Source organism: Typopeltis vanoorti, chromosome 24 (genome assembly GCF_054136105.1).
Source record: "Typopeltis vanoorti isolate ZY-2024b chromosome 24, IOZ_Tvanoo_1.0, whole genome shotgun sequence".
In the NCBI taxonomy this organism is placed as follows: domain Eukaryota; kingdom Metazoa; phylum Arthropoda; class Arachnida; order Uropygi; family Thelyphonidae; genus Typopeltis; species Typopeltis vanoorti.
In genome coordinates, this window is record NC_143572.1 from 34,780,707 (window position 1) to 34,795,527 (window position 14,821).

Genomic DNA, 14,821 nt, shown 5'->3' on the forward strand with positions numbered 1-14,821 from the left:
GATTATGACAAGCTTAGGAAGAAACTCAAATCTGTGCCATGGTATAAAACATTGCACGATAAAGATGTTGTAGTGCATGGGAGATGGTTAAGGATCATCTAGAGGAAGTATTATTAAATTGTATGCCTAAGGTAAGGAGGATTAATCAGGAGCAGTTAGATGGATGAGTAATATCATTAAGCACCACGAGCTACAGAAGAAGAAAATGCTGTGGAAGGTATATAAAGAGAAAGGTGACCAGCAAACTCATGAACTGTTCAAGGCTCAGGTAAGAAAGGTGACCAGCATGGCAAGGAAGGCAAACTGAGATTATGAAAAGAATCAAGCCGAGCAGGCCAAAAGAAATCCCAAAGAGTTCTTTCATTATGTGATAAGTAAGAGGAATAATGACTGTAGAAGATTAACCTTAATGAGTGATGATGATCACGAGGAGACAGAAGCAGATAAAATAGCTGAGTTACTGAGTGACCATTTTGTAAGTGTATATCATCCTTGTGAGATTACTGCTTTAACATAAGTGACAGACACTAATGTTGGGAGTAGAGGTGAATGGAGGTTCATAGGATATTGCAGAATTGCAGTTTAAATACAGCTGTGGGATTAAATGGGATATCAGCTTAGGTTTTGTGAGAATGGGCAAGAGAGCTGGCAATTCCTCTTACTAGACTCTTTAATTTAAGTCTCAGCTCTGGTAGAGTTCCAAGGGAGTGGAAAGAGGGCAAAATAATTCCCTTGCATAAGGAGGCAATAAGACTGCAGTGCAGTAGCAAATTATAGACCAATCAGCATCTCAGGCATAGTGGGAAAATTGGTAAAAAAAGATAATTAAAAAATGGGTGGATAAAAATATGATAATGTATCAGGGGCAACATGGCTTTGTGAAGGGTCAGTCATGCCTTATTAATTTATTAATGTTTTATAATAGATTACAGCAAAGTTGGATAAAGGAAATAGCTACATGATGATTCTGCTGGATTTTGTATAGGCATTTGACACTGTGTGGAAAGGCTTATGTTGAATTGGAATTTAACAGTATTGATGCGAACACAGATTGATAAGAAAATAACTATTTATTAACTTAAAAGCTAATATTTCGCTGGTATTATATCCAGCATCTTCAGAGCACACAAACAAAGTTTGTTACAATAGCGAGACAACCAACAATCCTTTGTAACAGTGGGACTAGTATAAGTAATTGCAGCGTGCAACATAAGGCTAAAGTCCTAATTAGGCGCCATCTAAGTTTAAAAAAAAAAAAAAATTACTTCGGACTACTGTTTTTTTTAAAAAAAAAACTGTAGTCCGAAGTTATCCAAAGCATGGTCTGCCAACCTGACTTGCCATAGCGAAAGTGCCGGATATATATATATATATATATATTTTATTTTTTTAGAACTGTGGACATCTGACTCAGTGAACACAAAAAATATAGGCTTCTACAAGTCAGAGAGGTTGTTCCTGGAATCAACAGAAGCCTTAAAAACATACTCCAAACCTCAACAAGTATGGTTGTATAAATCTACCAAAGATTTGGGAGACAGTCATCCTAAGACCAAATTAATTTTTTTTTTCTTTAAAACTTTGGACTACTATTTTTCAAAACTTTCAAAGACTAGTATTTTTCAAAACTTCGGACTACTGTTTTTTTTTAAACTTAGATGGTACCTAATTAGGACTTGAGTCTTGTGTTGCATGCTGCAATTACTTATACTAGTCCCACTGTTACACTAGATTGTGGTTATCCCGCTGTTATAACAAACTTTGTTTGTGTGCTCTGAAGTTGCTGGATATAATGCCAGCGAAATATTAACTTTTAAGTTAATAAATAGTTATTTTCTTATCAATCTGTGTTCACATCAATACCGTTAAAATCCAATTCAACAGGCATTTGACAGAATCACATGTAACTCTGTTATGCAAATTAGAACAAATGCAGATGAATATGACACTGATTAAGTGGATGAGAGAGTTGCTGCTGGACAGATATCAAAAAGTGGTATATGGAGGGGCAGAATCAAAGCAAAAACAGGTGACTAGTGGTGTGCCACAAGATTCAGTGCTAGGACCCATTGCTGTTTAATTTGTACATTAATGATATAGGAAATAACCTGAAAGGAAATATTCAGTTGTTTGCTGTTGCTGATGATGTGTAATTAGGTAGAATAATAGTTAATCAAGGATGTGGAGAGCTTGCAGGATGATTTAAATAGGCTGTTAGTATGGGCAAAAGTTAATGGGGGGGGGTTCGGTTTAATGTCGAGAAATGTAAAGTTATGCATTTTGTGATAATAGATTACAAGCCATGTATCACATTGATGGCATTGTACTCCAAGAAATAGATGAAGCTAGAGATTTAGTGGTGGTAGTAGACAGAGAGTTAAAGTTTAGAGGACATATTGCTAAGGTTGCTAAGTTAGCCCATAAGATTACTTGGATATTGAAGAACACATTAACAAGTAGAGATAAGGAAGTTGTTATTCATCTTTATAAGGCCTTGATACAACTCTGTAGTTTCAACTCTTTACCTGCATCATTCAGTTGGATGCACTCGTTTGACTAACACATTGCATGGCAAATGGCTATAATCATAAAAATTGAGTACCATGCTGTGATAAAGTTTTTCACCAAAGAAGGGCTTTCTCCAAGCAGTGATTGGAGGGTTGGTGTTTATGTTAAAGCCTCTCCTTAATACTCCACCATGAAAAAATGAGCTAAACAGTTTTGTCTAGGAAGAGAGAGCATTGAAGATGATCCTTGTGATAGTTGGCTGTGGAAATGATGAATGAGGAAAATGTCTCTCATTGAGGAGGAACTGCTCAATGACAGACAGCTGAAGCTCAAAGAAATCTCAGCAATGTTGGGACTTTCTGTAACACCTATCTTTCTCATGATTCGCGAGAAGCTTCACATGACAAAGGTCTGCAAGTTGGGTGCCCCAACTTCTCTCTTCAATTCAGAAGGAGCATCATGTGACCTGTTCTCCCAGGTTTTTAGAGTGAGAGAAGTGCTAGAATCCATTGTGACCATGGATGAAGCCATGGTCCTTTATTATATGATCCTCTTTCCAAAGGGAATCCATGGAGTGGTGCAAACCAGGCCAAGCACCACTGAGAAAAGCCAAGGTCTCTCAGTCCACCAAGAAGATCATGGCAACGACCTTTTCAGATTACTGAATTCTCCTGATTGACTTCAAAGAAAGGAATACCACCATGAATGCAGAATATTATGCTTTGCTCCTGCACACGCTGTGTGATGCCATAACGGAGAAAAGACGAGGAAGTCTGAGTCACGGTGTTTGCCTGCTTCATGACAATACTCCAGTCCATAGAGCTATTGTTGTAAAGGCTGTAGTGAAGGATCCACCTTCACTATTATATTGGATGGACCAACCATCCAATCCATTCCTACAGCCCACATCTAGCACCTACACGAAACTGAAGAAAGACCTTTGAGGAAAGAAAATTTGCAGATGCCAGTGAGGTGAAAGCAGTTTTCACCCCTGAAGGTACTTAATTTCATGATGATGATTCTTTTGTTTCATAGTGGGAACAGTAAAGAAATATTATGTAAGGATAACCTAATCAACTGTGTTAGTATGTTGATGATAGAAACAGAAAAAATGGTTGAATCAGTTGTAAATTACTTTGTAAGTGTATATCAAGCAGCTAGAGATAAAGTGGTGCTCAGTGAGAGGGGGAATCAAAATGAGAATAGAGGTAGATGAACTTTGAGGTGTTTAGGATAGCAAGAAATCTCAGTGTGAATACAGCCACAGGATTGGATGAGATAGCATGATATGGAAATATGCAAGAGGCTGTGTGCATAACCAGATTGTTTAAATTTCAGCTGATAGTGTGTCACGGAAGTGAAAAGAGATCAGAACAGTTCCATTGAACAAAGAAAGCTCCAGAACTCAGGTTTCAAATTATAGACCATAATATATCTGGAACGGTTGTTAAGGCATTGGAATGTTTGTTAAGGACTGAACTGTGGAATGGGTGGATAAATAATGTGATACTTTATGGGAAATAGCATGGTTTTGTGAAGGGGAGGTCTTTTCTTAGTTATTTACTTACTTTCTACAAATAAAGTGAGTAATTTATTGCATTCACTCACTGGATTCCACATGGAGACTTATTTACATAAGTTAGAGCAAATTGTGGTGGACACAAAGCTGGTGACATGTAAAAGAGATGGCTAATGCACAGACATCAAAGAGTGATATAGCAGAGTCAAAGAGAAGGCAAGTGTCCTAGCTTTGTATTCGGCTACTACTGTTAAGTTTGAACATCTTTGATAATGTGAGTGATTTGAGGAGGCATTTCCAGTTGTTTGCTGATATACTAAAGAGCAAACCTTTTGTCAATGGGTTTTCCGTTAAAAAAAAAATTTGGTAGTTTGGACAGAGTATAATGGCTGTCAGTTCAGTGTTAGAGTGTTAAGCTATGTGCTTCAGGAAGAAAAAACTGCAGGTTGTGTATTGCATAAATAGAACAGCATTTCAAGAACTTGATGAGGCTAATGGATTTATTGTGATGGTTGGTGCATAGTTGAAATTCAGAAAACATTGCAGAAGTGAGCAGAATATCTCAAAAGATCACTTGGTTGTTACGAAAGATTGCCTCTGGTAACCTACTCCACTCATTTACCACTTTTCAAGCAAAAAAACTTGAAAAGTGGTAAGAGAACTTCCTTACCCATTTAAGGTTTTGATACGATCACATATGAGTATTATGCGAAGATTTCATAACCTGCATTTCTTGGAGATCTGGAAGTGGTGGAGAGGATTCATATCGATTGGTGACTGGTTTGCGGAGTGCTCCCTGTCAATATACTAAAGATTTGTGGTTGGGAGAGTTTAGCTAATAAGCAAAGAAGAGGGATATGATGGAAACATATAATTTATTAAAGGAGTTTTGTAGAGCATATGCTAAAGTTTTTTTTTCTTGAAAAGTGGTAAATGAGTGGAGTAGGTTACCAGAAGCAATCTTGAATGCTTTCTCAATGAATGGCTTTAAAAGAAAGATATTATTGGCATTGTATCAGTAATTAACGTAGGTCTCTCATACTAAGACTTTGTACTCCAAGGAGGGATCTGTGTAATAATAGTAATAATAATAAGTTTAGTTTAATCCTTTATCCAAGTGTGAGCAAACAAAGTTTGCACCTGAAAGTATCTTCAGTACTGGGATAAGGTAGTGCAACACCAGCAACTCATTGCAAAGGTGGAGAAAGCTCTCATCACTCCTATCTCAGTATCTCCCATAATGCAAAACACATCTCCTTGCAGATGTGTGTAATGCTATGCATTAAGACAAGGGCCACTACCCATACCGGTTTCGACCATTATTGAGGTCTCGTCAGTGGGAGCCAGGCCCAGTAGTGGAGATACAAAGGCAGAAGCAATGAGAGGTCATCCTAACCTATAGGAGTTGCCAAAGGGTGTACAACCTTATTATTAAATTACTCCGGATTTAGAGAAAGATGCATAGTTTTAATGCATAGCATTACACATATCCGCAAGGAGATGTGCTTTGCATTATGGGAGATACTGAGATAGGAGTGATGAGGGCTTTCTCCACCTTTGCAACGAGTTGCCTAGTGTTGCACTACCTTACCCCAGTCCTGAAGATACTTTCAGGCGCAAACTTTGTTTGCTCACACTTGGATAAAGGATTAAACTAAACTTATTATAGTCTAACCAAGTGAAAAATAAACTCTCAATAGTAATAATAATTTATTATATTGATAGTAATATCACCATGCTGGTTCAGGATACAAGAGTGTACAAAGGATTTGAAAGTGAAAGTGACCATTACTTAGTATTAATTATTATTATTATTATTATTATTTTGACACCTCCAGGGAGTCCAAAGACTCATCGAGGGAGAGTGTGCCGACAGCATCGAACGATTGGTCCCCTTCCAACTACTAACCGCGCTCAAACATACTTAACTGAGCCATTAGTAGCAGAGGCTCTACCAATCAACCAACCTTCGCCGGATAAAAATGAATATCACATTGAAAAAAACATTATAAGAAAGTTTTTAAAAAAATTAAAGTTGAGCAGCTCTTACAGGTAAATTGTAGACTTGACTATACAAACATTATTGAAGAAAAAAAATGAAATAAATTGAAAACAAGAACCAAACCTTGGAGTCTCAGTGACAAACTCTGAAGAAGACTTGGATTGATTCAGCTTGGGAGGTATGTGGTGAAGTTGTCTGCAACCATAGCAAAATAAGAACATCATGGTGGACACAGGAAGTTAAAGAAACAGTCGTGAAAAAGAAGAAAGCATACCAAAATTTCCTAGCAAATAAGACATCAGATTCCCTAAAAGATCTTGTACAAAGAAAAATACAAGAGAGCTAAGCCATGTGTAAAAGTAGCTAAATAAAAGGCATGAGAAGACTTTGGTACAAATACAGAAAATAAATATCAGAAAGGTGGCAAAATGTTCTGGAGACTATTGAATAAGGTCAAAAATGGATGAAAGAATATTGTAAAAGCAATTAAAGATAATAAAGATGACATGAAAAATGAAGATAGGGATATCCATGTCTGGAGTACTTACTTTGAAAGACTGTTAAACAAACTAAGCAGTGACAGAACTGTACTAGAAAAATTTCAAGAGGAATGCAGAGAGGAGTATCTACCAATACTTGAGGTAGAAAAAGCCCTCAAAATCTTTAAGTGTGGAAAGTCAGCTGGAGTAGATGATATTTGACCAGAAATGCTGAAGTATGGAGGTATAAAAGTCGTGCAGTGACTACACTTCATCATTCAGAGAGCTTTGTCATAAGGTTCAATTCCTAATGATTGGAGCAGAGCTCTCATAGTACCCATCTATAAAAAAGGGAATAACGCTGAATGTGAGAATTGGATAGGAACCTTTAAGTTATTAAAGGTGACAAGGTAAACTTGTCATCTTTAATAACTTGGAGGAGAACAAGCTGGGCTCAAGTCAAATAGAGGTTGTCAAGATCAGATTTTCACTTTAAGATAAATAATTGAGAAATCGTGGGTATATGACAAGGATCTTTACTTAAGTTTTGTAGATATGGAAAAGGCATATGACAAGGTGCCCAGAGAAAAGCTTTTCGAAACACTACAATTATATGGGTTGATTGGAACATTATACAGATCATTACAGTCTATATTTAAGTTGTTAGTCAGCAGTTGAATTGAAGTAAATGCAGGAGGATGGGTTGATGTAAAATCAGAAGTAAAACAGGATGCACATTATCTCTACTCTTATTCATCATCTATATGGATCACATTATGAAAGAAAGTGGCATTGGGCCTGATAATTAGAATTAGAGATATCAAACTTAGCTCTTTGCTTTATACAGATGTTGCACTGCTAAGCACATCTAGTGTGAGTATCCAGGATTTCCTAACTAAACTGAATAATTGCTGTAACAAATTTAGCATGAAAATCATCAATAAAAAGACCAAAACTATGAAAATAGGTAGTAGCATAAAAAACTTCAGCTTCATTATGAATGGAGATTGTATAGAACAAGTAAAATATTTCAGCTATCAGTTTTTAGTGAAAATGGCAGATTAAATCTGGAAATAGAATAAGCAAACAACAGAATATGCAAAGCTGGTATGGTGGGGATAGCCAGCTGAAAAAATTTATACATTTAGTCATGACATGAGCTAAATTAGGAATACACAAGACAGTGTTCAAACCAATTTTAAGTTATGGATCTGAGAGTTGGGTTAGAAATAAAGCACTTGATCAAGGACTAGAGACGAAAGATATATGGGTTCTGAGAAAAATTAGACAGTGAATAGATGGCATCAATGGCAGAATCATATTCAAAATGAAGATATTAGAAAGGAACTTGACATTGTTAGCATTCAAGAATGTGTAAGCAGAGCTTAAGATGGTATGGACACTTAAACAGAATCGGAGAGGAAAGGTAAGCAAAACAAATGTTTAGCTTACCACCTAGAACAAGGTCTAGGTGGATTGATTTAGTAAGAAGCTTAGAAGCACAAAATGTTAGATAATATTGGTGTGCTCACAAGTAATAGACTAATTTGGAGTAAAATTGTTGGTAGATTAATAATAATGTAAACTTAACCACGTAGTGCTGTTATAGTAACCTGAATACCCCTTGAGGGTACATATCAGGAAATTTTGATAGTTATTATTATTATTACCCCAAGATCTCATGGAGTCAAAGACTCCTCTGGGAGGTCCTTTTATCACACACACAAAAAATCTGCCTCTCGCTCCCTTACTCATACCCTCTTTATACAGTTTCCAGGGATGACCTCTGGTTCTCCCCTATCTCCACTATTTTATGTAGAACTTCTCCAGCATTGATCCTATAACAACCCCTTACCAACTTATAGGTCTCTATCATATCTCTCCTCTTCCTACTGTCCACCAGACTGCAAATTACATCTTCTCAATCTTTCCTCGTATTCGACATTCCAGAGGTCAGTAACTACTTTAGTCAGTCGCCTTTGGACCCTTTTCAACATCTCTTCATCCCTCTGAAAACCAGGTGACCAAATCTGGACACAGTAGGCCATGTGTGGCCTAATCAAAGCCTTATTCTGTATCAAATGGCCTATATCAAAGCCAACACAAAGTCCAGAAGCCTTTGTGTTGTCTTCACAATTTTGACTGTGAAGTCCCCTAAATTTCAGATCCTTATCCACTATCACCCCCAGATCTCTTATTTCCTCCACCTCCAACAATATATCCTCACCAAGCATAAATTCTGCATCCCATCTTTGTTTTCCAAATTTTAAAACCTTACATTTTGCAACATTGAACTTGCATCTCCATTTCCATGCCCAATCACTCAATTTATTCAAGTCTTCTTGTAAGGCCACAACATCTTCACTACTCTTCATGGTTCGTCCCAACTTTGCATCATCTGTAAACAACTGAATATCTCCATCCAAATCTTCACCTATATCGTTAATATGCAAGTTAAACAATGGTCCTAAAACAGACCCCTGAGGCACTCCATTAGTGACTTTCCTTTTCCTGGATATCGCTTCCCCATACACAACTTGTTGATACCTATCAGATAGCCAGTCTAATATCCAACCGCATCTGCTCTAGTTTGACTATCAATTTATCATGAGGTACTCTATCAAAAGCTTTTGCGAAATCCAAGTATATTACTGTGTATCTTTCTCCTCTGTCCAAGGAAGCAATCATTTTATTGTAATAAGTAAGTAGATTACTAAAACATGACCTCCCTTTAGCAAATCCATGCTGTCCATCAAAGATAATACCATTGTTGTCAACCCAACTCTGGATGCTAGTTCTCACAAGCTTCTCCAACAACTTAACCACAACACCTGACACACAGATAGGCCTATAGTTTGATGCTTGAGTTTGATCATCCCCTTTATGAAATGGCACAATCTTGCCCTCCTTCCACTCCTTAGGAACTTGACCGAGTGCAAGAGTCGTATTAAAAAAATATGTCAAAGCAGGTGTCAACTCCCTGGCACATTCCTTCAGAATACATGGTGATATATTATCCAGTCCTTATTAACATCTAGTTTACTCAACTCCCCATACACCTCTTGCTCATTTACAGTCACTCTCTCTCAATCTCTCCATGAAGTCACATTCACAAGATTGAAAGACCTTTATGAACTGCTCATTAAGTATCTCCATCACACATTCCACAACAGCTGTCTTTATACTAATTTCTCCTATCAATCTCATCCTTCCATAATCATTCTTTCTTTTGCTGGCTACATATCGCAGGGATTCTTAGGATTCTTTTTGGCTACCCTCACCAACCAAGTCACCCTTCTTGCCTGGTCTTTGTAGACCTCATGGAATTGGTTATTTCCACTTCTCTTATGCTGCTTCCACAATGCCCTTTTTCTCTGTATCACATGCTTAATTTCTTTATTCATCCATTTCACACCTACCTTATTTAACCTTCTCACCCTTGGAATAGACTTAGACATTGCATCTACTAGATAGTTTTTGAAAATCCCCCAAGCTGCATTGATCTCTTTTCCAGCTAACTCTCATTCCATGCTATACCCACAAGCTGTCTCCTGAGCTCTTCATAATACCCCCCCCCCCCTTGTAGTTCCACATATACCCTTTTCTCACACAGAGATCCTCACACTGCTGGCAACCACTCAGGTAATCACCTCATGGTCACTCTCACCAATTGGTGGATGATTTGACACCTCATTATAATTACATCCTCTGATGAGATGACCAAATCCAAGACCCTCAATCCTCGTGTCCCCTCTGTTACATACTGTAGGTAGTTATCCCTCAAAAACTCAAGAAACTAATTTTCTTTACTTCCAGTTGCTATCTCATCATTCCAGTCTATATTGCCATAATTAAAATCGCCCATTATGATCATCCTTTTCTTATTTGCTTGGCTAATTTGATTCCATTCACCTCTGTCTCACACCATACTGCCTCAAAACCATTGGCACTATTTCCCTCTTGCATCTCTACTTTGTATGGACATAACTCTTTCTCTATCATCAATAGCACTCCCCCCCCTTCCTTTTTACCCTTTCTATCCTCACGAAACGCATCATACCCTTCCATCTCTATTCTTGTCAGGATATCATCCTCTTCCAACCATGTCTCACTTATTCCGACAATCCTTGGGTAAACAGACGCAATTAATGCAACCATTTCATCTGCCTTGTTTCTTATACTTCTAGCATTTGTACACAAACACAACAGCTCATTTCAAGATCTACAGATAGTTCCACTGATACCACCCACTTGATGTGATCTCTCAATGCTCGACTGGGGCCATTTCCCTTTCTGCTTATTCATTTTAAAACCCTTTTCAATTCCAACTGTTTCTTCTCGATCCCAGGTCATCCCATTCCTTTCCTATCTACACATGCTCTCACCTCCTTTTGGAGCATCCACCCTTTTCAAGCTGTGTACCCCTGTCTACCCTGAGCCTCCCCGTTTCCCTGCTCCTCTTGCACACCCTTTATCTCATTTTCTATACTCATACCACTCACTTCCCCCATTCATAACCACCTCTTCAATCTCTCCTGCTTTTCCACATCACTTTCCACTTGATCTTATTCATTCTCTCTACTCACTTCTCTACCTTCCAGCAGCAGTCTCACCAAGCGACTCATGCCATAACCACGGAAATGCAGTCCGTCGCTCCCATACAGTTCACTTCATCCTTCAAACTCATTCCACAAATTAGCAAACTGTACTCCCATCTCCTCACATTTCAGCCAGCATATCATTCATAATCCTTGCTCTCCTCCTCATCTCACCATAGTCATACCTAGGCAACATGCTGACCAACCTTCCTGTCACACTATTCTCTTTTATCCTTCTAAACAGCCTCCTGATATCCATTCTGACATGCTCTTTGTCCTCTGTCAAATCATTCTTACTTATTAAAACCATCAACTCCTTTGTTTGCTCCCTCCTCATATCCAAAGCCTCAATCACTCTACTCATTTTACCACCTGGAAAACATACCTTATGCATCCTATCATCCAGCACACCTTTAATAATGGAGTCGCTCTACAACGCCACTCACTTATCTTTCATTAACTCTTTCATGCCATCAAGATTTGTTTTAATATTTTTACCTGAATTTTCTTAATTTCATTCCCCATCCATTTCATCTCTTGCCTCATCCAATCCAATTCAATTTCTGAATCTTGCATCACATTCTCTCTATCATTCAATCTTTCTAATTTTCTAACTCTCGACCCCTCTTCTCACTTTCACTCTCATTCATCCTTCTGTGTTTCCATACTTTCGGTCCAACATGCGTCCAACTTTAGCTATCATTAATTCTTTTGATTTTTTCTACTTTCGATTCCTGCATCATGCCATTTCCAGTTTCATTCGTTCTCTCAATTTCGTTTCCTTCTGCCAGTCTTGCCTCACTTTCGTCCTTATTAACATCCGTTACAGTTTTTAAATCTCTTTTTTACTGATTTTTTTAACATTTTTTTAATCTTTTTATTTATCCATTTCACACCTACCTTATTTATCCTTCTCACCCTTGGAATAGACTTAGACATTGCATCTACTAGATAGTTTTTGATTTTTTCTTTCATCTCTTTCAAATGTGCACTCATTTTCCCCACGACATTCTCGCTACTAATACTTTCTGTCATCAATTTCATGTTAGCATTCATCAATTCCTCATTCAGGTCATACTTCGCACACACACCCTCCTTTTATCCATAAATCATTTATGTAATCAAAAGAATACATATAGCACACCTCACACTTAACGAAAGGACTGAGATCTAAGTTAAAGTCATGGAATGACACAGCTGCCACCATGTTTCCTCTGTCGGTTACTACTCTAAGGTCTAATAACGAATTCGTAATTAAGTTTAGGCAAAACAAAATCCCCATACTAATAATAGTGGTAGTGCACAACTTCTACAGCAGCTCTTACTCAAACAAATACTCATATACACTTAATTATTCCAAGAATAACTTATCTCAATCCGGAGCTCTTCTTACACATGTCTGCCGAGCTTGACTCATGACTTAGTACTAAGTTTTAACTATCAAAGTTGGAAATTCTTATTAAAGTATTTATAAGGTGTCTAGATGTTGTGTTAGTTGTTTACATTAAAAATAGCTTGTTGAAATCTGCATTTTGGTTAAAAATATTTTTTCTCCTTTTTTTTTCCAGGCAAAAGAAATTATTCGAAATAATCATTGGTCTGTCAGTCACCCAGTAAGAAAACTTTTGTGGCCATTGTTATGTAAATATAATAGTAAAGAAAAGCACATAGATGGATTTTATAATGATATGCGTCAAGAATTATTAGGTAATATTAATGGATAAATTTATATTTATTTTTTCTACTATTCTGTACTAGGGAATAAACTTTTTTGACATAAGGATAAGAGTCTCCTTCGAACATATTTTCTAGCTTTCTTTCCCACTATTGGAATCGCTTATTATTTGTTACAATTTGCCAGCAGTATTACTTTAAAGTACATGATTGCAATTTGTTTGTTGCTAACCTGCCAACATGTTTTGTTTTAAAATCTGATTGAGTGAAATTCATTCAAATTCAGATTTTTGTATATTTATTTTACTTGTGAACATTCATGTGAAATATGGACTTTGGAAGAATTATGACTCAACTGATTGCTAACATATACATCAGTTTGAAATTTTTGCATGTAATCATTAATGTGATAATAAGTAATAGAAACACAGCTTTTATTTGTTGCAAACTGCTTGCAACAAATGAGAGTTATTCTACTGGCAGCTAGGAAATAACAGTTATTTCCCAGCTGTAGAGAATATGTGATGCACAAATGTTTATTAGATTTGTTTGTCCATCTTTATTTATGCAAGATAATCTGAGACTCTGGGAAGGGTTTTATTGAAATTTTGTATGTGTAATGTCAACAAAAATTTGTCAGGCTATCTCGTTTTTTATTTAAAAAAAAAAAATTGAGATATGCTTATTCATTCAGATAATTTTTGAGGACACAAGAGTTTGAGAACAGGAATCAAACCTTGGAGATTCAGTGGCAAACTCTGAAGAAAACATTGATTGATTCTGCCAGAGAGGCATGTGGTGAGGTTGTCTGCAAGGATAAAAAAATCAGAACTCTCTGGTGGACACAGGAAGTTAAAGAGGCAGTGAAGGAAAAGAAGAAAGCATATCAAAAGTTCCTGTCAAATAAGTCAGCTTGTGCTCTTAGAGAATATAGAGACAAATGCAAGAATGCTAAACACTGTGTAAAACTAGCTAAACAAAAGTCATGGGAGGACTTTGGCAAGAACATAGAAAATAAATATCAAGAAGGTGGCAAAATATTCTGGAGGTTGTTGAAGAAGCTTAGGAATGGAGGAAAGAGTGCTGTAAAAGGAGTTAGAGATGATAAAGGTGACATGAAAACTGGAGAAAAAGATATCCTTGAAGTATGGAGTAATTACTTTGAAAAACTGCTAAATGAAACAAGCAGTCATGACAGCACAATGGTAAAAAACACTGACCAGGCATGCAGTCAGGAATACATATAAATACTTGAAGTAGAAAAAGCCATCAAAGGCTTGAAATGTGGAAAGGCAGCTGGAGTAGATGATATACGACCAGAAATGCTGAAGTATGGTGGTATAAGAGTCTTACAGTGGCTGCACTGCATAGTTCAGAAAGCCTGGACAGAGGGACGAATTCCTGATGATTGGAGTAGAGCTCTCATAGTACCCATATATAAAAAGGGAAATAAAACTGAATGTGAGAATTACAGAGGTATTTCCCTACTGAGTGTTCCTGGCAAGATCTATGCAAGTATACTTGAGAAACGGTTGAGAAGAATTGTGGAAGAAAAGCTTGGTGAAGAACAAGCTGGATTCAGGCCAAACAGAGGCTGTCAGGATCAGATCTTCACTTTACGACAAATAGTCGAGAAAGCATGGGAATATAACAAAGATATGTATTTAAGTTTTGTTGATTTGGAAAAGGCATATGACAAGGTGACAAGAGAGAAGCTATTCAATATGCTACAGTTATATAGTGTCAATGGGGCATTATATCAAGCAATACTAAGAGTTTATTTGAGTTGTAAGTCAGCAGTCAGAATTGAAGGAAGTACAGGAAGATGGTTTAATGTTAAATCTAGCATGAGACAAGGATGTACATTATCCCCTCTGTTATTCATTATCTATATGGATCACATTATGAAGTGGTATTAAACATGATATCAGAATTGGAGATGTTAATGTGCTCTTTGCTTTATGCGGATGATGTTATACTTCTAAATAAATCTGCTACAAGTCTGCAAGATTCTCTGACTAAATTGAATAGCTGTTGTAAT

The 14,821-nt window shown here is 37.0% G+C and overlaps 1 protein-coding gene across 3 annotated transcripts in view; it reads left to right on the top strand.

Annotated features, from left to right (window-relative positions):
- The window catches only part of sky (GTPase-activating protein skywalker), a 233,792-nt gene that overhangs the window by 29,978 nt on the left and 188,993 nt on the right, over window positions 1-14,821 (top strand). For all 3 annotated transcript variants that reach the window (XM_090413407.1, XM_090413410.1, XM_090413408.1), the window contains one exon: window positions 12,675-12,813. In XM_090413407.1, coding sequence (XP_090269533.1) covers window positions 12,675-12,813 — 139 coding nt within the window. The remainder of the gene's footprint in view (window positions 1-12,674; window positions 12,814-14,821) is intronic.